Here is a 25574-nt window from a genome sequence, read left to right as displayed (position 1 = left end):
GGAGAAGATGGAGAGAAGGATGAAGAGGATGGAGAGAGAAGGATGGAGGTCCGAGGAAAACGAGATGGAGAGTCCAAGAGCAAAGGATGGAGGGATGGAGAGAGCTTAGAGAAGGTGGAGAGAGCAGCAAGGATGCACAGAAGGAGTGCAATGGGCGGGAGGCGGTGAAAAAGGGAGCTTGGCGGCGAAATCGCGACTTTGGGGGTCTAGGTCAAAAATAGGTTTTACGAAACGGCGTTTCTTCAAGAAACGTTGTTTCCATTTCGCCGTTTCCGTTTCTTGCCAAGAAATGGCCATTTCTGGCAACTATGCTTTAGATCTACCCCCATGGCATACCATTCCTGCGCATGTGACATCTCCTATGTGCTGTTGGTACACCACCCCCATGTTCTCCTCATTTGGGGGCTCACAGTTGGGGGTGACGTGGATAAACCCTACAACTTAGTGGCCATTGAGACCAACCCTTTGGCTGTGCAAAATCTAAAGCAGCGCAATAATGTTATTACAAGTCTCTTGGCAATATGTGGACTTCAATTAAGTCAGAAGCAAAACTAAAAGTTTGTGTATAAACTTGTGAGGGTTGTTTCCAAAGTGTGTGTGTCATCACTTCTTAGATTTTGGAAGCAGGACAGGAATCACCTATGCCTAAATGGCTACTGTTTGAAGAAGAATCATCAACATCAGGAGGGAGACATGGACCCAATAAGCATCTCTCGGCATTGAGGAGAATGGAGAGGTCACAAGTGAGAAAGGATGGAGAGGTAGAAGGAGGATGGAGAGCTCAAAGGTAAAAGAGGATGGAGAGGTGGAAGGAGCCTAGAGGATCAGAGGTAGAAGTGAAGGAGGATGGAGAGGAGGAGGATGGAGAGGTTACAGGTAAGAGAGGATGGAGAGAAGAAGGATGGAGGGATGGAGAGCAGGCTGCCAAGCTGCAGCTTGCAGGATGGAGAGAGAAGGATGGAGGTCCGAGGAAAACGAGATGGAGAGTCCAAGAGCAAAGGATGGAGGGATGGAGAGAGCTTAGAGAAGGTGGAGAGAGCAGCAAGGATGCACAGAAGGAGTGCAATGGACGGGAGGTGGCGAAAAAAGGAGCCAGGCGGCGAAATCACGATTTTGGGGGTCTAGGTCAAAAACAGGTTTTACGAAACGGCGTTTCTTCAAGAAACGTCGTTTTCGTTTTGCCGTTTTCGTTTCTTGCCAAGAAATGTCCGTTTCTGGCAACTATGCTTTAGATCTACCCCCATGGCATACCATTCCTGCGCATGTGGCATCTCCTATGTGCTGTTGGTACACCACCCCCATGTTCTCCTCATTTGGGGGCTCACAGGTGGGGGGTGACGTGGATAAACCCTACAACTTAGTGGCAATTGAGACCAACCCTTTGGCTGTGCAAAATCTAAAGCGCAATAATGTTATTACAAGTCTCTTGGCAATATGTGGACTTCAATTAAGTCAGAAGCAAAAATAAAAGTTTGTGTATAAACTTGTGAGGGTTGTTTCCAAAGTGTGTGTGTCATCACTTCTTAGATTTTGGAAGCAGGACAGGAATCACCTATGCCTAAATGGCTACTGTCTGAAGAAGAATCATCAAGTCAGGAGGGAGACATGGACCCAATAAGCATCTCTCGGCATTGAGGGGGATGGAGAGGTGAGGAGGAGGATGGAGAGGTCACAAGTGAGAAAGGATGGAGAGGTAGAAGGAGGATGGAGAGCTCAAAGGTAAAAGAGGATGGAGAGGTGGAAGGAGCCTAGAGGATTAGAGGTAGAAGTGAAGGAGGATGGAGAGGAGGAGGATAGAGAGGTTACAGGTAAGAGAGGATGGAGAGAAGAAGGATGGAGGGATGGAGAGCAGGCTGCCAAGCTGTAGCTTGCAGGATGGAGAGAGAAGGATGGAGGTCCGAGGAAAACGAGATGGAGAGTCCAAGAGCAAAGGATGGAGGGATGGAGAGAGCTTAGAGAAGGTGGAGAGAGCAGCAAGGATGCACAGAAGGAGTGCAATGGACGGGAGGTGGCGAAAAAAGGAGCCAGGTGGCGAAATCGCGATTTTGGGAGTCTAGGTCAAAAACAGGTTTTACGAAGTTTCTTCAAGAAACGTCGTTTTCGTTTTGCCATTTTCGTTTCTTGCCAAGAAATGGCCGTTTCTGGCAACTATGCTTTAGATCTACCCCCATGGCATACCATTCCTGCGCATGTGGCATCTCCTATGTGCTGTTGGTACACCACCCCCATGTTCTCCTCATTTGGGGGCTCACAGGTGGGGGGTGACCTGGATAAACCCTACAACTTAGTGGCCATTGAGACCAACCCTTTGGTTGTGCAAAATCTAAAGCGCAATAATGTTATTACAAGTCTCTTGGCAATATGTGGACTTCAATTAAGTCAGAAGCAAAAATAAAAGTTTGTGTATAAACTTGTGAGGGTTGTTTCCAAAGTGTGTGTGTCATCACTTCTTAGATTTTGGAAGCAGGACAGGAATCACCTATGCCTAAATGGCTATTGTCTGAAGAAGAATCATCAACATCAGGAGGGAGACATGGACCCAATAAGCATCTCTCGGCATTGAGGGGGATGGAGAGGTGAGGAGGAGGATGGAGAGGTCACAAGTGAGAAAGGATGGAGTGGTAGAAGGAGGATGGAGAGCTCAAAGGTAAAAGAGGATGGAGAGGTGGAAGGAGCCTAGAGGATTAGAGGTAGAAGTGAAGGAGGATGGAGAGGTTATAGGTAAGAGAGGATGGAGAGAAGAAGGATGGAGCGATGGAGAGCAGGCTGCCAAGCTGCAGCTTGCAGGATGGAGAAGATGGAGAGAAGGATGAAGAGGATGGAGAGAGAAGGATGGAGGTCCGGGGAAAACGAGATGGAGAGTCCAAGAGCAAAGGATGGAGGGATGGAGAGAGCAGCAAGGATGCACAGAAGGAGTGCAATGGGCGGGAGGTGGCGAAAAAAGGAGCCAGGCGGCGAAATTGCGATTTTGGGGGTCTAGGTCAAAAACAGGTTTTACGAAACGACGTTTCTTCAATTTCTGTTTCGCCGTTTCCGTTTCCGTTTCCTGCCAAGAAACGGCCGTTTCTGGCAACTATGCTTTAGATCTACCCCCATGGCATATCATTCCTGCGCATGTGGCATCTCCTATGTGTTGTTGGTATACCACCCCCATGTTCTCCTCATTTGGGGGCTCACAGGTGGGGGATGACCTGGATAAACCCTACAACTTAGTGGCCATTGAGACCAACCCTTTGGCTGTGCAAAATCTAAAGTGCAATAATGTTATTACAAGTCTCTTGGCAATATGTGGACTTCAATTAAGTCAGAAGCAAAAATAAAAGTTTGTGTATAAACTTGTGAGGGTTGTTTCCAAAGTGTGTGTGTCATCACTTCTTAGATTTTGGAAGCAGGACAGGAATCACCTATGCCTAAATGGCTACTTTGTAGATAAGATGGAAAATTATAGAACAGTCATTGTGACACTGGTGTTTGCCTATAAAAGATGGCAAATGAATGGAAAAAACCAAAGAGATATAGGAGGCAAAGATTAAGGCAACATCATGAAATGAAAGACATATTGTTGATCTCAATGTCAGTTTCAAACACACGATTATCATGACCCTGAGTGAATCTGATACGTTTTACTGTTCACACAATGGGTTTGATGATAGGCATTGCCCATCACATCCCCTTTTTTGGCTTTAAAAAAATAATCAGAGAAAGGAACTTTCTATTAATGCTTGTAAAAAGCCTTTTTTGACTTATCAATGCAATCTTAACAATTGTAAGAAAGGGAAACACATTTTTAGATGCATAGGTTCTTGCTATAATAAAAAGCCCATGTTAAAAATTCACCTAAATTGATGTTACTCAAATGACAAATGTGCCTTTGTGATATTATGAAGCAAAATATGCATATGAAGAAAAATACAAGATAAAACATAGCGTACACAAAACCGAGCTGTAGAAAAATCATCCAATCATCTTTTATTCTTCTCTTAGCAGTCATCAAATGAATACAAAGCTGTTTTTTTCCTTTGTTATGAGTGAGGAATGGCACACATTCTTTTTCTAAGTATAACTAGAACTCAATCGGTACCCTACCAGCAAAAGGTTGTAACCGTTCAGTTGTATCAAGGAATTTCAGCGGTATTTAATATAGAATCTTGTATATTACTAGATGCAGATAGGTATACTAGTAGAAAATATGGCATTTAAAGCAGAGAACTATAAAGTTTAGTGTTTTGCTCTTACTTTGTGGGAATTTGGAAACATATGATCCAAATTTCAGATTTCTGAACGGATTAGAAGCGTCATTGAATCAAAGAAAACAACAAGAGATAAAGCTTCTTGAAAGTATGAAAGAGCTTGGTCAAAAAAGATTGGAGCTTCGGAATATGCTGGCCACATTGTGGCCAAAACAGGTACGCATGTTTAAAATGGTTACTGTGTAGATGGGATGTAATATGTTGTAGGCTTATTGTCTTTATAAAGTTGGATTCTACTTAAAAAGTTCTATGCCATATCTAATTTTAGCAGTTTTAAGTATCATCAAAATGCTCCTAGCTTTTTAATGCTATTGCTGAATAGTTTGTATTAGTGGCCATTTACACATCTACTTCAAGGAGAGATTCCTGCTTGACCATTCAGCTTGATCATCTAACCAATTGTTGTGGTCAAGCCTCATATTCTACGTGTTTCTATGTGAGCAAGGATACCACTATGACTCATGGTTGAAATTGTTTATGTCCGAGTATGGGGGGCCATAATGTGAGCCATCTTGATCATTCAGCTTGATCATCTTGTGATCAGGTCTCATTTCTTCATTAAGGAGAGATTCCTGCTTGGGCATTGAGCTTGATCATCTAACCAATGGTTGTGATCAAGCCTCACATTCTATGTGTTTCTATGTGAGCAAGAATGTCACTATGACTCATATGGGGGTCCATTCCCCACATGTGAACCCCTGAATGAGGAGGACGACAGGGATTGATACTTGCAAGTTTGGGGCTGCCCAGTGGGCAGCACACGGACTGCCTTATGGGCAGTGGATAAGCCTGTGCCACATGGCTGGCTGCCATGTGGCCAGCAAAGCAGACCCAGCAGGTGGGCTGGAAGGCCCATCGAACTTGTGGGCCTAGAAGGGATTATGGAGGCCTGACCAATTGGCTTTGAAAATTCACCTTCCGTAGACGGTAGTTGCTCCCATCTAACTTCAATTCAGCTTGCAGCTACGTCAGTCGCTTGTCACCCTATTTCCACAACTTTTGGTGCAAGAGATTTGGTAGGTTAAATAACAGCGCGGAGTTCCAGCCAGGAAGATAGTGACACCTCCAAACCCCGAAGAATAGGACGATAAGGATTTCAAAGCATTGTCCACGATCATTGGGATGACATTGTGATCTCACATATCCAGCTCAAAGACACTGCTTTGGAGGCATCGACTATCTTGGAAAATCTGTATGATAAGAATAATTCAGCAAGGATCCTTATCAATTGTTCAGCATGAGGATGAAGGAGAGTTTGTCCATTATTACCTCACAAAATATAAGGTGGACAGGGATCAACTGGCAGTAGTTGGTCAAATCATGGATACAAATCAGTTGGCTGACTGAGCATTCTTTGTAGGGGCTTCAAAGCATTGGTTACAAGTGTAACAACAGCACAGTGAGCCAAGCTACTCACATTTGAGGAGTTAGGGCTGTTGCTATTGCAAGAAAAAGCCATAGAGAAGATGTACAAAGGAGATAGTGATGACGAGCATTAATTGCTACTGGCAAAGGCAAGTTCAAAGGAAAGGATAAGCCTAGGAAGGGCAAGCCCAAGAAAAATTTTCATGCTGCTGTTTTAGATGAGAATGGAGACTCTTTAAATAGTGAAGAAGTAAGAAGAACAAGACGTGCCTGAGTAAGTAGTAAGAAGAAGTAAGAAGAACAGAACTCTGCAATCTTGCTCTGAGAGGTGTCTGATGATGTGGCCAAGCCCCGTCGCCTGAGTAAGTACTCTCTGTGTTGGACCGCCTCGTGAATGAAGGCCGCGAGGCATCTCTGATCTGGGTAGGCGAGGAATCTGCGATGCTCCCTAGGGATCCCCTCTGCTCTGCCGCTCTCTATGCGGAGGCGGTGTGATGATACCCGAAACTGTCCGATGGAGATCCGTAGTGAGTGAGGCATATGAAGCTCAGTGTACCCCGGTGGTGTGATGAATCCCTCCTCCGAAATACGAAGACAGTAATCTCTATAGAAACTCAGCTTCACTGGAAGCTCCCTCGGCTCCAACTAGGTCCTAAAGGTGTGTAGCTGCAGGAGATCCTCTCGAATGACCTGGTTGGTGTGTGGCCCGATCGGGATGGTGGGTGGGAGTACCGGAGGGGCATCTAAACTGTATTGAAAAGGAGGTATCCTATCAATGTGAAACCCTAGTCTCACAAACCATCTGTGAGTCCGTGCATACCAGCATCGCTCGTCTCCCTCCGCTGCCAACCTCATGGAGGAATCGAGAGCCAACCATGGCAACCTCTGTCTCCCTGATGTGCAGTCCCCATATGATCTAACCCGGTGTAGATATATGATGGTCTAAAAGGCTGCATCTAGCTGGAGTGGAGAAGCACCAAACTCGGCCTGAATGATGTGATGTGGTACAGATGGTTTCCCCCGGATCATCCGTGAGAGCATGAGGATTTGCAGGCGCTCCACCCGTGTTCACTCTATCTCTGACATGTCAGGTTCCCAACAAGGGCTGCCATACATACCGGCTGGTCGGGCCAAGGAGTCAAAGAGAAGAGCCTTGGTCCGAGGATCCTGGAAGTGGGAGTGGAAGCACTGTCTCTCTAGCTGAGCCAGTGAGGCGTATCCCCTACTCAGTTTGGCCTGCATCGCTGGTCTCATTGTGAAGATCGGGCCGGAGAAGATGACCCCCAAGTAAGTGTATGAGGATACGATCTCAACTGGTGACCCAGCGAAAGTGAACTGCTTCTGTTACATGTTTGCTCGAGAGGTGTTAAAGATCATGACCTTGGTCTTGCCAAGGTTGATCTCCAAATCATGGGATAAACAAAAAGCCTGCAGTGCATCCAGGTGTCGCTGGGTGTGGACGACAAGAGTGCCATGTCATCTGCATAAAGAAGAATCCTGATGTGATGATCTCGGCAAGTGAGCAACCGGTCCCTACGGAAGCCCCTATGAAAGTCTCAAGCTCATCGATGTAGAGGCCAAACAGGGTTGGTGATAAGGGACAACCCTGTTTGACCCCTATGGTACTCAAGATCTCATCTGTCCGTCCGAACTCGGCCTGAGACTCTCTCATAAAGTGCCATGACTGCCCAGATGATCTCCTGATCAAATCCCAGTGTCTGTAGGCGTGTGATGAGACGAGCTCGAGGTACTGTGTCAAAGGCTTTGTGGAAATCCACAAAGCAGGAATATACCCTCTCCTTCCATGATATGGCCTCCTCAATGACACTCCTGAGTGTGAGTATGTGATCCTTAGTCCATGGTCTCGCCTGAAACTGGCCTGACCCTTTGCTCTGAGCCCTCTCATCTCTGCGAACAGGCTGACCGACACATCCAATACAGCTGCATAGATCTTGGACATCACATGTCCAATCATGATGGTCATGTAGTTACTTGGGTCCATGGGATCCCCTGCCTTGTGGATGGGGGTGATGGTGTTGAGAAGAAGAAGGCAGATAGAAAAAAGCTTGATGCTGATTTTTCAGATGAGAATGAAGACTCTTCAAAACAGTGGAAGCAGTAAGAAGAAGAGAAAGTGCTTCTACTGTGGCAAGCCCGAATATTATGAAAGAGATTACAACAAGAAGAAGCAGATAAAAAGAAGAAGGTTTAGCCTAAGGAGGAAAGCCCTTGGAGGAAGAGTCAAGGTTAGAGGAGGCATATACTATGGTAATTGAAGAAGCCCTCCTAGGTTAATCACTGCAACACTAAGGGTAGGTATATAGGCAATGGAGTGACCATGTTTATGTTAGGCATAGAGGGATGATACCTAGAGCCTATAGATTTGGAGTCATTGGAGATGGACAAGAGCCAGAGTTGGATCAATCAGTGGGGGATGAGCCTTGAGGATATGGCAGTCATCATTGGAGGATATGAGGATGAAGTTGAGCTCCCAGATTGGAGGCATAGGGAGCATGGAGACAGAGGTTGTTGCAGCAGTTTAGAGTATGATACTGAGGTAGAATGGTGGGTACTTTAGACAGGTGCCTGGCTTGCTGTGATGCTAGGCAACATGGAGATCAAGCTCCAATGGAGGCTACATGGCTAGCCATGCCCTCGTGAGAGTTGATGTATTCTCTCAGCTTTGTTTTGATTAGTCAAACAGATTGTTCTTAGCTAGGAAAATAGAGGGTGAAGGTCTCCTATTGGATATATTAGGAGGCTTCATAGTGGTGGCATTCGACAATTGTTGCATGATGGTTGTGATAGTTAATAATGGTGAGGTTTTTGGGGAGGCTTCATACGAGTGACATTTGGCGATTGTTGCATGAGGCTTATTGCATGACGGTTCTAATAGTTCATGATGAGGTTTCATGGAGACCAAGATGCAGATGAAGGCAGATAAAGGAGGCATTCCATGCATTCAATGGAGGCTCAGTTGCAGTATGCCACAAAGATTTGTGGTAGATTCAATCAAGGACTTAGCATTGGAGACTAGGAGCTAGACCTTGAAAGAGTTAGGGTTGAGTCGTAAGAGGACCTCATGAGGAGCTTGGTTTTTGAGATTTTAGGATTTTTGAAGAGAATCGTGCTGCTGTTAGGTGGGGGGAATCCATGTGGATCACCAATGGGGATCTCTCTGCACAAGGTTTGTGGATGGAGTCTGCGGATTGTACAGGATGGTGGATTGGTTGAAACAACCTTTGATGTTTGGTGCCTACTAGCTTCCAGGTTTATAATTGTATGTTAATGTGTAAGTTGTAGGATGACTTGGCCATTAGTGGAGCCTGCATCTTGGTGACTCACTGGTGCATGTTACAGGGACGGAATTTATGGTGATTGACCTGGCCTCAAACTGATTTGCTCCTCCCTCCCTCCTCCTCCACGTCTGCTCCTCCTCCCCCTTCACCTACTGGTCCTCCCCCCTTCCCTCCCCTGTAAAGGACACTTCAGTGCAATTAATTCCATGGGCCAAGGCAAGGGACTGAAGGTTAAAGAGGGGTAAAGATCAGTTCGTTTTTGCTGCATGCCTGCTGTTCATGCCTTCCCAGAGGCCAAAATCTGATTCGCACTTCTTCCAGTAGCCTTCCGGGCCATGCACCTATCAAAATCACACTTTTCTAGACAGTTTGCTTCCAGGCAACTCAATTTGCTTCCAGACTTGGCGATTCTCTTCCAGCAGGTTTTCCAAGGTTGCTTTTGCTGATTTTCAACTGCAAGGGTGCCAGAGATCTTGCTAGGGAATTTCGTTTTTGGCTGATGCACTGATGCACTACGGTGCTATTCTTGTATTTGCAAGCCTTTTGAATAGAAGATAAAGAAATACCAAAAGGGGTGCTAAGTTTAGGGCCAATCTGGTGCCCGGTGCAAGACGGGGGCGATCTAGCTCTCGGGTGTTGTGTTTTTAAGTTGATTTTAGTATGTGGTGGAAAGCTCTAAGTGGCTGTAAATTAATTATTTGCTGGTTATTATCTGTTCACTGCCCTTTGGGGTTTACAAAGGCCGGTTTCATTGGTTCCATTGTCGGGACATCACCAACTTTCTCAAGGGGGTGGGACATGTGGTTGTTTTGGATGATGCTGGGATCAGGGATATCACCATCTCTCTCAAGAGGTGAGGTCTGTGGTTGCTAAGATAATTCAGCCATAAGAATTCAGCCAAGATGTTGTGCAGTGTAATCACAGGATTTGCCAAAGTATATGCCTCATGAGGAACAGCTAGAGTCAGAGGAATAAGACGAGATCTTGATTCAAGAACAGTTATTGGCACACAGTGGTGATATGAACTTGCAGATTCACCTCAATTGATGCTATTCTATCACATCTGACTACCAGGGCAGTTTGTGGGCTGTTGGTGGGCTGCTAGGACTGCTAGAAGCTCAAAAACGAATTTCGTTTTTGTGCCAAGAGCCTCCAGATCAGTTCGTTTTTGCGGCATGCCTACTGGTCATGCCTTCCCAGAGGCCAAAATCTGATTCGCACTTGTTCCAGGAGCCTTCCAAGCCATGCGCCTATCAAAATCGCACTTTTCGAGACAGTTTTGTGCTTCCAGGTAACTCAACTTGCTTCCAGACTTGGCGATTGTCTTCCAGCAGGTTTTCCAAGGTTGCTTTTGCTGATTTTCACTTGCCAGGGTGCCAGAGATCTTGCCAGGGAATTTCTTTTTCCATGTTTGCAGATTTCACAGGGTTTCCCGAGCTTTCCAATCGGTTGATTGTTTTTCGGGAGCTTTCCTACTGCCTTATAACCTTCGGATCCTTTTGCTTTGTGCAGCTGGCCTTTCTGTTTGCCAGGAACACTAGAACCCTCAGCCAGATTCGGAAGCAGGGCTCCCATGGAATGTTGCATTGGACTGGGATGCCTTTTTCTGTGATTGCATAGCAGGATGGAAGTGCCTGTGAATGGATTATTCAGTTGGCTGTCTATGGGCTAATGAATTGCGGTGCTATTCTTGTATTTGCAAGCCTTCTGAATAAAAGATAAAGAAATACTGAAAGGGGCACTAAAGTTTAGGGCCAATCCGGTGTCGGTGCAAGGGGGTGATCTAGCTCTTAGGTGTTGTGTTTTTAAGTTGATTTGGTTTGCCGTGGAAAGTTCTAAGTGGCTGTAAATTAAGTATTTGCTGGTTATTATCTATTCACTGTCCTCTGGAGTTTCGGAAGGCGGGTTACAGGTGCATCTTGTAGGTTCTGTTGTAACTTGTATTAGTGACTCGGTTTGGCTGTGCCACAGGCAGTGGATTCTGGGATGCTAATTGCACTAGAGATTTGGATGCTAGTTGGGTTAGGATAGAGTCTTTTGCTGGAGTTAAGGGTCATTGAGTGCTCCAACATGAGACATCAGGTTTTTAGAGGGGTGTCATTGGCTTGTGATCTAGATTGAATCAGATGGTTTGTGGATGAAGCAGACTGCTTTTTGGAGGACATGGTGTTACATAATTGGTTTGAGCATGTGGAGGCTTTGTACCACATAATCCATGAGCAGGAACCTAGAGGAGCAGAACATCAACGTACACTTGTGGATGCCTTGGACTTGTTTCGGAGTGTGAGCTGATATAGCATCTCATTCAATAAGTGGGTGTAGGCTCAGATTGGGTCATTGAGAGGGGGCAAATTAGGGTCAACTTAGCCCATGGGGATTGACACCTGCAAAAATGCTAGGGTTTGGGGCTGCGAAGAGGGAAGCACATGGACTGCGACATGAGTAGTGGATACGCCTGCCACAAGGGTAATCTATTAGCCATTGGTGGTTGCCACATGTGCAGCAAGCAGATCCTTATTTTGTGGACTGAAAGGTCCACCAAATAGGCAGGCTTAGAGGGGCTTGGACATGGAAAGCCATGATTAGGGGCTGATGGTGAATTAGGGCTGAGTCAGCCTCTGTATGATTGGTCATAGGGCTTGATCTGGTTGGCTATTTGCATGGGGATCAAGTCAATGCTGTAGCAAGGTGACCCTATCTATAGGGGTCAGTATGCTTGGACAGTCCGGTCCCTACAAGGGCAAGTTGGTCAGCATGAAGAGAGGGGGCAGACTGGTCCTCATCTATGAAAGGAGCTCTTGGGTCTCACTATACCCATCCACCATGCAAGCCTTGCAAGGCACTCGGGGCAAGGCGAGGGAATACAACAGTCTGTTGGAGCTCTTGATGCTCAATTTTGCTCATAGATAGCAACCCAGGGCTGAAGGTAGGTGTTATGTAGCTGGATGCTAATCCTCTGATTAGTGGACTTAATGCACGAGGGTTAGGGGGCCTTGGATAAAGAGAAATAGGTTAACGTGGGGCTAGAGGACTGAGAACAAGCAAATTTCCAGACCAAGTGCTCCCTTTCTAATGAGCAATGAACCATTCTTCCTTCACTTACAAGTTGCAGCAGACAAGGACGATCTGTTTGACAACAAATAACCTCTAGACAACCCTACACGTACCTAGGGGTTCTCTTTTCTGGCCCTATCTTTACGATGAGATTGGCGATGCAGGCCCGACTGAGCATAGGATATGCCTCATTGGCTAGGTTGGAGAGGCAGTGCTTCCACTCATGTTTCTAGGACTCTCGGACCAAGGCTCTTCTATTTGATTCCCTGATTAGACCAACCGGGATGTATGACAGCCCTTGACCGGATCTCTCAGATGCAGAGTGGGATCGGGTGGAGTGTCTACAAGTTCTTATGCTATCACGGATGATTTGCAGTAAGCCATCGGTTCCCCACTAGATTATCCAGCCGAGTATGGATGATCCCCACTATAGCTTGACAAAGCATTCTAGGTCATCACATATCTATGGCATGTTAGAGGTTATGGAGACTTCACTTCAGGGCGTCATAGACTACCATGGTTAGCATTATCCTCATCCATGGCCATAGTAGTTGCGAGTGACCAGAGATGTTGGTATGCACGTGCAAACAGGTGGTTCGAGAGATTAGGGCTCCACATGGATAGACTTCCCCCCTTCTAGTATGGTATTGATGCGCCGTTTCTCCCACTTGGATATCACGAGGTTAACCAGGTCATACATGAGGACCTCCTGCACCTGATTGGAACCGAGTGAACTCTCAGTGAAGCTCAGCTTCTATAGAGATCATTGCCTACGCATTTCAGACGAGGGCTTTGTTGATCCTCTAGGATATACTCGGATTCATCTTCCTCACTCACTGAGGATCGCTATTGCGAAGTTTCTGGTCTCGTCGCATAGACTCCATATCGAGAGTGGCGGAGCTGAGGTAGTACCCAGGGAGAGGTGCATATGAACCTTATGTGATCTGCAGGAGATCGAGTATGATGATCATTTCATCTTCAGATGCCCTATGTACTACGAGATTCGATGGCGCTACATCTGTCTCTTCAAAGATAGCTATGGGATGCTCTCCTGTTTTCTCTCTTATCCGGACCAGAGATGTTTGGCCGCTTACATCCATGAGTCTAGAGCATTGATCATTGAGTTATTCCAGTCGGACCGTGTAGGCTCTCCCCCCGTAGGCCTCGGACACGGACGTAATCCACAGCCTGCGGCGTGACACACCCGACAGAGGACGGACTCATAGATTACACTTGGGGACATTCCCTCTATGTTCAGGGTTGGAGCACGACCGACAAAGGCAGAGCCACATCTAGGATACAGCGCATGGTTGCACCCACGGATAGGCGACGACACTCTATCTCTGATTTTATGTTACCACTCCCTCACCGTCCCTGCGATGGAAAGGGGGGGAGGGGCTGCAGCTATGATATTGTACCAGATCTTGTCTTGTACTTTGATGACATGTAGTAGTAGTGAGGGTGGAGATGATGGATACTGGTAATGATATGATGTTACCACTGATGTTATTATGATCATGTGGCATTTTTTAAATAGTTATGGGTGTTGATGCTCATTTTAGTAGCTTCACCCTTTCAGCTTGCTTTGTTTCAGGTTTCTCATGTCTCATAGGCCCATCAGTCTTTCGAAGACTTTAATAAACTTTATTTATTTCTTTCTTTCTCATTGATGAAATCAAGGACTAAGTAACACAGAAAATGGTACGGAAGATATGGCATGACCCAGGAGCAAAAAAGCAATTTTACAAAGGGGAAATCAAGCGGATGGACAGCTATGCAGTGCAGAATTATCTTGGGGAAGACATTTCAATCTTTAAAAGGCATGTAATCTGCAAACCAAGGACTCACTCACATGAGTTAGAAGTGGAATGAGGGAGATGGATGCAGCCCAGGATTCCAAGAGAGGAAAGACAATGCAAAATCTGTCCTACAGGGGAAATAGAAGATGAGCAGCAGTGCTCTTGAAATGCCAAGCATATGCACACATCAAGCTTGGAAGCTGCATAAAAGAAATCTTGGAACATGGTAGCAAGTTCTCGGATTTGCACACAAAATATCCCAGCAAATACTCACAACCTAGTTAAGGTTTTTGAGAACTGTCTATCACTGGATGTAACTGACCACTTTGTAGTTTAATAGTGGTCACCAGTCCCTTAGATCTTGTAGGGTCTCAAGAGGACTTTAAGACAATCATATCAGCTCAAAGGAGAGCTGCCCGAGACGAGGGGTCACTCTGAAAATAGCTCAACGGGTTCAGAGATCGAGGAGACCACATCCCCCTCCGCCACCACAGCATGAGACAGCCCGACGAACGCATATCTAAGACATTTTCACCGCTCATAGATGAGCCACCACAGGACCGGGTTTCGGTTTCCGAGTTCCAACTCCAACTCTCAGCTTGCTTCAAATAGCACATGATATGTCTTGTACTTGATTTTGCTTGAGCTATTGAGCTTTTAATTTCAGCATAGTACTCAGCAAGGGTCTTTTCTCCAACCCTTTGTGGCTTGTATGAGCTCTTTTCCCTTTGGGGGTATTTTGCACTTTGTCCCATAGTCCCGTGAGGCCTTCCGCAGACGTTAATCTCTCTCTCTCTCTCTCTCTCTCTCTCTCTCTCTCTCTCTCTCTCTCCGGTTTGGATGCTCGGTTAGTAGCTCCACCTCTCTTGTTGGATTTATATCAGGTTTTTTCACAGTCTCATAGACCCATCGGTCTTCTAAAGACTTTAATAAACTCTCTCTCTCTCTCTCTCTCTCTCTCTCTCTCTCTCATGTGCTCACACTTTGGAGCATCATAGAGGAGGCTAGATCATAGAAGCAAAAGGTATATTGTCTCTCATGTGCTCACACTTTGGAGCATCATAGAGGAGGCCAGATCACAGAAGCAAAAGGTATATTGCTACTTTGTGGACTTTCGCAAAGCCGTTGACACGGTCCCACGAGCGCCTGCAGGAGCTGGGGTATGACCAGGAGATCATATGGGCTGTTATGGCACTCATGAGAGAGTCTTAGGCCGATTTTGAACAGGTGCCGGATGGACAGAGGAGATTATGAGCACCATTGGAGACAAGGTTGCCCGTTGTCACTAACCTTGTTTGGCCTCTACATAGACCAGCTCAATATCTTTATGAGGACATTAGGGGGGACTGGTTGCTCTCTGGCCGATACCTTGGTTCAGATCCTCCTATACACAGATGATGTGATACTAATGTCGTCCTCTCCTGAAGGGCTCTAGAGACACTTTGATGCATTGATGCCTTTTGTGAGTCACACGATTTGAAGGTCAACCATGGAGAAACCAAGGCTATGATCTTCAACACATCTCGAGCAGCCATGCAGAGGGAGCGGTTCACTTTCGATGGGGAGCCGGTTGAGATTGTCTCCGCATACACCTACTTGGGGGTTGTTTTCTCTGGCCCGATCTTCACGATGAGACTAGCGATGCGGGCCTGTTTGAGTAGAGGCTACACCTCACTTGCCTGATTGGAGAGACAGTTTCCATTCACATTTTCAGGACCCTCGGACCAAGGCTTTCCTACTTGACTCCTTGGTTCGCGACTAGTGGGCATGTATGGCAGCCCTTACTGGGGCCCAGACCTCTTAGACACAGAGTGAGATTGAGTAGAGCACTTACAGATCCTCTTGCTCTCGTGGATGATTCGGGGCAAGCCATTAGTGTCGCACCATATCATTCGAGCCGAGTTCGGAGCTACCCCACTGCAGCTAGATGCCGCCTTCCAGACCATCACCTATCTCCATCTAGTCAGACAGTATGGTTCCTGTACATTGAAATGACGTAGGTTACCATGGTTGGCTCTGGCATCATCCATGGGTCTCACAGATGGAGGAGACGAGTGGGGTTGGTATGCACAGACACGTAGGTGGTTCAAGAAAATGGGACTCCACATTGATAGGCTGCCCCCTTTCCAGTACAGCTTAGACGCCCCATCTATCCCACTTAGATACCATGAGGTGAACCGGGTCATTTGAGAGGACCTCCTATAGCTACACACTTTCAGGACTTGGTTGGAGCCGACGGCTTCGAGTGAAGCTCAGCTTCGGCCTTCTACAGGGATCATTGCGTCTACATCTCTGAGGAGGGTTTCATTATCCCCCCAGAGTACACGCGGATCCACCTACCGCACTCACTGAGGATCGCCATCAGGCGGTTTTTAGTGTCATCGCATCGACTCCGTATCGAGAGTGGACGAGCTGAGGGGATTCATAGGGAGGGCCACATTTGCATGTTGTGTGTTTGACAGGAGATCGAGTCAGATGAGCACTTTGCATTCAGATGCCCCGTATACTATGAGATCCGTGGCCAATATCATTGCCTCTTCAGAGATGGTTTTGGGCCCCTCACCAGGCTCCTTACATACCCAGACCAGAGGTGTCTTGCTGCCTTCCTTCGCGAGACACTTTAGCATAGGGTGTGGAGATAGGCTTCTGACACACAGTCCGATCCCTCTCAGATTAGGATTACTGAATTTTTCCACTCAGACCATATGGATCACATGGCCCTTGTCGGGAGACAGAGACCTAGAGTCCGAGACATGCCATACTCAACAGCGAACAGAGACGCAGATTACACTTGGCGACCTCCCTTCCTTGTTCAGACGTGGAGCACGACCCATAGGAGTTACATTAGCTTTGGTCAGGAACAGGGTCATCGCTAGGAGACCGAGGCAGACTGTATCCACGGACAGTTGCCAGCACTCCATCACGGGCTACACATCATCATGATCTCACCCTTCTCCCGAGCCTCCCTTGACACCTACACCATCTTGAGGTCACATTGTACTGATGAGGATGATGTTGATGACATCATTGATGCTATTTGACTATGTATTCTTTGTATTTTTTGGGCTTAGCATTCAGCATGGGTGATGATGCACGCTCAGTAGCTCCACCCTTCTGCTTGTTTGTATCATGTTTCTATCAGTCTCATAGACCCATCGTCTTTTGTAGACTTTAATAAACTTTCTTTCTTTCTTTCGTAGACACACTAGTGCGACCAACGGCCATGTATGCAACACCTTCTAGGGGTGTGACTTACCAAAGACCAAGTGGAGGAAATTTGAGCAGGTACATGTGACTGGGGTCCAGGATAATTTGGAGTAAGCCCTTAGTTCCGCATGAGATAGTACAGGCAAAGTTTGAACGACTCCCCTACAGATTGATGCCATCTTTCATATAGTGACTTTCATCCACAGAGTTTGGGACTTGCCTCGATGGAGATTACTGAGATTGGCGTTGGAGTCATACAGACGACTAGCATAGAGTGGAGCAAACACATGGTATGCAAACACATGGTATGCATGGATATCCACATGGTTAACCAGGCACGATATCTAGATGGACAGGCTCCCTCCTTTTCAGTATAGCATGGACGCATCTCCTGAGTCGATCCCACGAGATGAGATCAGCCATATCATACGGTTAGATCTCCTTCAGCTCCATATGTCTCGGACTTGGGGGGGGGGGGACCAGGAGCTAGCCACCAAGTCCCAGTTCTACCACGACCACTTCCTGAGAATATCAGAGGAGGGGTTCATCATCAGACCCAGTATCTTGAGGACAGAGGAGCCTTGCATGCACTGAGGATTGCCATTGGCCAGATGTGCGTTTCATCTCATCAGTTGAGGATCGAGATGGGGAGAGTAGGAGGCATACCTAGGGAGCAACGGATATGTATGCTTGTGATTGAGACAGAGGAGCATTTCCTATGTGCCTTTCTAGCCTATTATGAGATCGGGGGACCTCTACCAGGAGGGGAGCGGCTTCGGTCCCTCTCATGATTGATCCACTTCCAGGGCCAGGTCTGCATTGGCCTATATCTACTTGAGATGCACCGACACAGGGAGATCCTACTACTACAGATTAGAGAGTAGCAAGAGGCGATCAAACCGCAAGACAGAGAGGCTGATAGAGCACAGCGATATGTCACAGGCTTCTATACATTGGAGTCAGTTCTAGGACACAGCGGGATGGAGGTGGAGGAGATAGCTGGCATGCGGGCAGCCTGGATTACTAAGAGAGGGACGCAGAGACTACCTGCAGCATGGAGAGTGACCAGAGCACACTCTATTGAGGTCCGTCCTATCATAGCTTTCCTCAGGGGAGATTGCCCGAGCTGAGGGGTCACTCTGAACATAGCCTAGCGGGTTTAGAGATCGAGGAGACCACGTCCCCCTCCGCCACCACTGCAAGATACATACCGATAGACGCAGATCCGAGACTTTTTCACTACTCATAGATGAGCCACCCTTTGGCTTTTGATCCTGGGTCTCAGCTCTCAACATGCCATAGCTCTCAGATAGTTGCTAGTCTCTGGGTTATATATGATTTTGATTTTGCTCGAGCAATTGAGCTCTGCAGAGTTATCAGTTTTTCAGTTTAGCAATCTTAGCACTCAGCAAGGGCCTTAGCGCACCCTTTGCTCCAGCCCACCAGGGCTTGTATGAGATCATCCTTTTTGGTGTACTTTGTACCTTGTCCCATAGGCCCACGAGGCCTTCCATAGATGTTTATACATCTCTCTCTCTCTCTCTCTCTCTCTCTCTCTCTCTCTCTCTCCCTCTCTCTGCCCTTGTCTACTTTACTGAATTCACTCTCAATGCCCCTCGTCTCTCCCTGACAATGTCTGAAGAAACTGGTGCCGGTGAGGAGGCTACAAGCCGTCTACTGCCCCTTGAAGAGCCTCAAAGGAGAGGAAGGTAGTGAGCTGGATTTCAAGGCAGAGAACCTTGTGACAAAGGAGCAACAAGCGGAACTAAAGGCTAAATTGAAGGAGCATTTCAACAAGCAATTGATGGACTTGAAGGACATGATGACGGACCAAATGCAGGTAGTTGCATTGCTACAGGTCACAATTGCGGGCTTAGTAGTGGGAACCGGTGGGACTATTCCTGTGGTGCTTTTTCACTGCAAAACATTCACATGTGAGAAGAAGAAGCATTTTTTCCGATTGGATAGACACATGGTTGAACCAGTGGCAGATACACTTTTCTTTCCAATGCTTTGAAAATCCAAATCGTGCAAGGGATGTTCAAAGAAAAGGCATTGGCTTGTTAGAGAGGAGTTCCTCCAACCTAAGGATGAGTTTAATCTCATCACAAAGTCACACAATTGAATATGGACATGGAAAAGATACCTTTCAATATCTACTACAGAAACTTTGGGACATATAGTCCACAGCCTCGTACATGGATCCCACCACCTTGTGTGGGCTTTTCATCAATGGGTCGGCGAAAGAACATAAACTCCAAGTGAAGAATAACCCCACTAAGAACCTCTAGAATGCAATTAGATACACCAAGATCTATGACAATACGATGGTGAAGGGGATTTCTTTGAAACCATAGGCTACCACGAATTCCGAGCCAAAGGTAGGAGGAAGAGACACTTTCGGCCCCCTAGGGCAAAGCAGACTCAAGCCATGGGTCCTCAATAGAATCGACTGAGGCGGTTGCAAAGCACGTAAAGAAGACCGAATAAACCCTTCAGTACATAAAGCAAGGGTGTTGCTTCCTTTGCGAACAAAGGCATTGTTCGAAGTTGAAAGGTAAGGCGAAGTCGGCTACGTTGAGGGAAGGTTAAGGTAACACTTTCTCTTCCGTTCATACCATGCTCTTAGGTCAATGGCCTTGGAAGCATGGTTGTAACTTTAACATGAATTAAATTGATCTCATACATATATATTGGATGATCATGGGTAGGACAATGCACATTTTATTTGACTCTAGAAGTTCTCATAATTTCTTGAATGCTAAAGTTGTGCATAAGTTGGAGGTTCCAACACGACCGAGTGACCACGTCTACGTTGTAGACGTGACAATGGGAAAGCAAATATGGAATCGATGTACGGCATATATTCTCCTCTCTATCCATAATTACTCCGAAGGTCTAGATTTCATGCTTGTGGTTTTAGATAGAGTGGATGTAATTCTAGAGAAAGAGTGGTTGCACAAGCTAAATGCCCATACTGACGGGTAGAGTCACAAGTTAGCTTTTGCCAAAGGGGAAATAACCTATGTATTGCAGGGTGAATTTGATGTCACATTTTTCCCTCTTGTAAAGTCTTTGGAAGTAATAAATATGATGACAAGTTTTGATTATGAAGTGTACCAATGTTTTTAATATACTTTTGCATATGAGGTTAATAATGTGAATGAATTTTCGAAGTTAGATGCATAGGAAGCACGTGCACTTTCTAACTTTAAAACAAAATCTACTAATGTATTTGCATCCCGGTTACTGCTTGGTTTACCACCCGTTAGGATGGTAGATCATCAGGTAGAGTTAGTTCTAGGAGCTCAGTCTATAAGCATTGCGTCTTATAGGATAAAGTGAATTGGAAGAAGATAAGATATCCCAACAATTCTAGGATTGGGAAAGATTAGAAAAAAATCTCCCTGGGGCACCTCCGGGGCTTTTGAAGCACAAGGACGGAAGTTGGAGAATGTGTGTAAACTACAAAAGGTTGATCAAAATTACAATCAAGACCCGATATCTACTTGATTGATAGGCTGTATGGACTACGGAGTTGCCTATTTTACAAAGATTGACCTTCATACAAGCTACCACCAGATACATGTAGCTGAGGATGGCGTCCATTAGGCGGGATTCCGAACTAGGTATGGCCATTATGAGTTTTTGGTACTTTCTTTTGGACTACCTTCCAACAAACAATGAATGATATATTTCATGAATATCTGAAAAGTGGGATCTAGACTGTTCGTAGGTGCAGCCCCAGTCCTAGGAGGACCGACTCGTAGCTTTTGAGAGTAAAAAGCTAGATGATATGCAAGTTCGGTGCCCAACTTAGGAGGAGTTATATGTGGTTATTTACACATTGAAAACTTGGAGACATTATCCATATGAAGCCAAGCATGTTGTAATTAACGGACCACGAGTTTGTCAAATACATATGTGATAGGCCTGAGTTGAGGGGAAGGAAGACATGTTGGGCTGAACTTATGTAAGACTTTGATATGGAAATAAGTTTGAATAAGATTGCCAATGATATGAGTTGCATCAGTGAGGTGAACTCTTTGAGTTTTATCGAGATAGGAATTGACCTTTTGATTCCCTGAGAGGGTTGTGTAGGACCGGCAATCATTTTGTTCGGCATCGGCAGCAAGTCTAGACAAGTAGCTCTAGACAAAGAGGCCAAGATTCAGGGGCCATACCATCTGTACAGGTGACGGGTGGTCATATCTACATACTGAATGGTTTGCTGTTCTGAGGAATTTAGTGACCCTATGATTTAGTAACGTGGACGTTTTACTAACCTAAGATGAAGATAGAGGTCGCTGACTTTGTGGTAAAGCGCCAGCAGCGTCGGTTGAGTGCCTCAAGGCTGGAGGGTTGTTGCATCCTTTAGACATCCCTGGAGGTAAATGGGAAAGTATTTCCATGGACTTCATTGTGGAATCACCATGAACCCAATAAGGGCTCCTTTCTTTTTCCAACCTTTTCCTGCATTCATTTATGTGGTATCCAGACTTCTTGCAATAATGGCATTTACCCGTTTTTTGGGCTGACCTGCATTTTCTGAATTTTTCGTTGATGGCTTAACTGAATCAGTCCTAGGCTGAACCACCAAAGTGAGGCTTATTTTGCCTTTAGCTAACAAGGCTTGATCATCATCATGCATCTTGCAACAGGACTGCTCCTAACTGATAGTAAACACACCCAAATTTGGTAGAATATGCAGGAAGGTTAGAATAGAGTAGTACCTTATGTTTTAGGAAAAAGGTAGGGGTAGAAGGTCATGGGCTGGACCTGCAACAGAGACTTGTGAGGGTCTGCACAAGGACAGGAGGAAGTCAATCCTTTTTAGAATTCAGCTGAGTGTTGGAACTCTTGCTGTGTAGTAATGAAGTACAAGTCATGAATTGCCTTGCCAAGTACAACTAGAGCCTTTATATAGGTATGGCCCAGGGCAGCACAAAGCAGTATTGCTTATGGGATTACCTCCTAGGATGCCACGTGGCAACTTATGGTATCCCCTAAAAAAGAAAAGAACACTTACAAGCCAATAAAGGCCTTTCTACTAACTTTTAGCCTAAGTTTAGCCTAAGTAAAAAGTAACCATCTGTTACAATCCTCCCTCCTCAAATAGAAATTTGTCCTCAAATTTGAAAAGGATGTAACTTGGACATACAATGCTCCTTGTAAACCTGAACAGCTCAATTTTGGTCATATCAGCTGAACAATGAAGTTTCTTAGTCAAATACCTCCCTATAGGCATGCTGATCTGTAAATGGATCATATAATATTCCCAAGAAATCAAGCAATCGGGCGGAAGAGTTATGCTGTTCAACATAACAGATCTGATCATATGATCTAGTGAGAGACATGCTGATCTGAGAAAGGATAGTGAATGCTGGCTGCAGCATGTCCATATACGCCATATAGCAAGAGAAAATCAAATCTGCTCATAAAGACTCAATTTTGGCCATAGAATTCAGCTAAGCAATTGAGGGTACTGCTCCACAATTGTAGATGGCTGCCAAGGAGACTCCTCGTCAGGTAGACCTCTCCATTTGATAAGATATTCCATGTAGGACTTGTTCCTGAGCACATGATCTCTAAATCCAAGGATCTTTTCAGGAATATACTCAATTTGGTCCTCTTCATCCAGAGGAGGTGGCTCTTCCATAACTTGCTCCTTGGGTCCCAAATACTTCTTGAGCAGTGATACATCGAATACTTTGTGTATTCTAGAGGATGGTGGAAGCTCCAACTCATAAGCCACTTCCCCAACTTTCCTCAAAATCTTGTAAGGTCCATAATACCTATGAGCAAGTTTAACATTGGTATTACCTTTCAAGGAAGCATGCCTAGACTTATGTAATCTGAGAAATACATAATCCCCTTCTTCAAAATGAAGCTCTCTCCTATGCTCATCAGCATAATCCTTCATCCTTGCTTGGGCCCTTACCATATTATCTTTACATTGCTGTAATAGAGCAGTCATGTGAGCCAAATCATCCTTGGCTTGCTGGCTTGTCAATACTTGATCAATAATGGTTGATGGGACATGAGCTTTATAGCCAAACATGGCTTCAAAAGGGCTCATACCAATTGAAGTATGCTTGGTGGTATTATAACAAAATTCAGCTAGATGCAACCATTGATCCCACGATGCTTGGGTATCAAAGCAAAAACGCCTTAGATACTCTTCCAACCAGCGGTTAACCCTCTCTGTTTGCCCATCAGTTTGAGGGTGATCTGCTGTACTTGGGGTAAGAAGTGTTCCCATAGAACTGAAAAGCTCTTGCCAAAAATGCCCCATGAACTTAGCATCACGATCACTCACAATTTCCTGAGGGAGTCCATGTAATTTAAACACATTCTCCATGAATTGCTTAGCCACCTTGGAAGCTGTAAATTAGGAATGAAGTGGGCAGCTTTGGTAAGTCTATCAACAACCACAAAGATACTGTTCCAACCCTTAGAGGTCACTGGTAGACCTGTAATAAAGTCCATGCTGATATGTGTCCATTTACCTTGAGGTATAGGTAGAGGTTGTAGTAGACCAGCTGGCCTCAAATTCAACTCCCTGTTTTGTTGACAGGGCTTACAGCTTTGAACATAAGCAAGAACATCCTTCCAAAGTCCCTTCCAGTAAAAACTCTATTTTACCTTATCATACGTCTTGTTGAGGCCTATATGCCCAGCCATAGGAGATGAGTGAAATTCCTGTAAGATTAGCAGCTTATAGGAGGAATTTTCAGTAAGAAATATTCTATCATTATACCACAAGAGCCCATCGTGCAACTTGAAATCGGGATATTGCATAGCAGTTGCTTGAGGATCATTGAGATACTCTTCTTGAATGCCATGGATCCAATCTTTATAAACCTCAGTAATAGATGATAAAGTACAAGCCCATATCCTGGAAAGAGAATCTGCCACAATATTTTCTTCGGACATCTTGTAAGCTATGTCAAAGTCATAGTTTTGCACAATGGATAGCCATCTCCTTTGCTTGGGTGATAGAGAAGACTGAGATAGAAAATATCAGAGAGTCTTATGATCAGTCTTGACCTTGAAATGGCTGCCATAAATGTAGTGGTGCCACTTTTTGATTGCATGAAGTATTGCCAACATCTCTTGGTCATAAATGTGGAAACTTGACTCGTTGTCATCCAATTTCCGACTTTCAAAGGCAAGAACTCCATGACTCTGCTTTAGGACAGCTCTAATGCCCCTTCCACTAGCATCAGCCTCAATTATAAAAGGTTGACCTTGCTGGGATCCACCTTAATGCCAGTACTGTTGACAATATGGCCCAAATATTCCACTACTTCAGCCATGAAAGTGCATTTACTTGATTTGGCATACAAGTGGTGTGTCCTTAATACTTCCAATACTTGCTGGACATGCAATAAATGCTCTTCTTTCGTTTTGCTATAGATCAATATATCATCAAAGAATACCAACACAAATTTATAGAGGAAAGGCTGCAACACCTTGTTCATTAGGGCCTGGAAAGTTGCAGGTGCATTGGTTAGACCAAATGCCATCACTTTGAATTGATAAAGCCCACGTTCTGTCTTGAAGGCAATTTTATGTTCATCTCCCTCCTTCATCCTTATTTGATGATAGCCTGACCTTAAGTCAATCTTTGTGAAGTACTTTGCCCCTCTAAGCTCATCCAGTAGATCATCAATTCTAGGGATAGGAAACCTATTCTTAACTGTCATTTTGTTCAAATCCCTGTAATCAATACACATTCTAAATGAGCCATCCTTCTTCTTGACTAATAACACAGGAGAGGCAAAGCGTGACTGACTGTGTGTAATAAATTACTTGTCAAGGAGTTCCTTTATTTGCCTTGCCACCTCTTCCCTTTCAGCTCTAGAAAGTCTATATGGAGCTTTATTGATTGGCTTAGATCCTGGCTCCAACACAATTGCATGATCCACATATAGACATGATTAATCCTAGGGACATGGATTACACTCTTAACTGGAATTTGTTTACTGGCTTCCATTCAAATCTTGTTTGCTCTTTGTTTTGCTTACATCTGTTGTTACAATTTCTTCATCACAATATCTGTTAATCCTTTTGGAAGATCAGGGAAGATAGCCACTAACAATTCTTTTCTCGAACATTGGTTTTTCTGTAGGAGGCTGCATTGCTTAGAACAAGAGAGGTAAAAGAACTTTGCGAAAAGACAATCTCAACTTTGTACGAGTGCAGGCGTGTGAACATCATTGGTGAAATTAATAGTATTTTAGGCTAGAATAATATCAACTTTGTATTAGTGCAGGCGTGCAAACATCATTGGGGAAATTAATAGTATTTTAGGTTAAGAATAATATCAACTTTAATAAGGCTGCATGCCTGTCATGATGGAAGTTTTTTTTTGGGTTACCAGCTCTATCACGTGTTTCGACCCCTAGAGTTGGATGCCATGCTTTGATGATTTTGAAAGAAATTGCTTATAGAGTGCAGGAGTGTACAAAATACTGAGAGTATCCCCATTTACGTTGTGTAGTTTGAATGTTTAAGACCCTGATTTTTTCTAAAACCAGAATTTGACAATGAATTATTTGACAATATCCATTTTAAGTTGTGGTGCCTTATTGTCT

General features: G+C 45.1%; 1 protein-coding gene across 1 annotated transcript in view; it reads left to right on the top strand.

Moving 5' to 3' along the window:
- The window catches only part of LOC147879562 (CDK5RAP3 protein homolog), a 53093-nt gene extending 27537 nt beyond the window's left edge, over positions 1–25556 (top strand). Inside the window, exons 9-10 of the mRNA XM_087371703.1 lie at positions 4274–4406; positions 25109–25556. Coding sequence (XP_087227829.1) covers positions 4274–4406; positions 25109–25225 — 250 coding nt within the window. The 3' untranslated portion in view covers positions 25226–25556. The remainder of the gene's footprint in view (positions 1–4273; positions 4407–25108) is intronic.
- Positions 25557–25574: the final 18 nt, after the last annotated feature.

The sequence above is a fragment of the Dipteris shenzhenensis genome, chromosome 33 (assembly GCF_047967505.1).
Source record: "Dipteris shenzhenensis isolate YYH24624 ecotype China chromosome 33, Dip_SZ_1.0, whole genome shotgun sequence".
Taxonomy (NCBI): Eukaryota; Viridiplantae; Streptophyta; class Polypodiopsida; order Gleicheniales; family Dipteridaceae; genus Dipteris; species Dipteris shenzhenensis.
The sequence above is the reverse complement of the archived record's forward strand: the minus strand, read 5'-3'. Positions and strand labels throughout refer to the sequence as shown.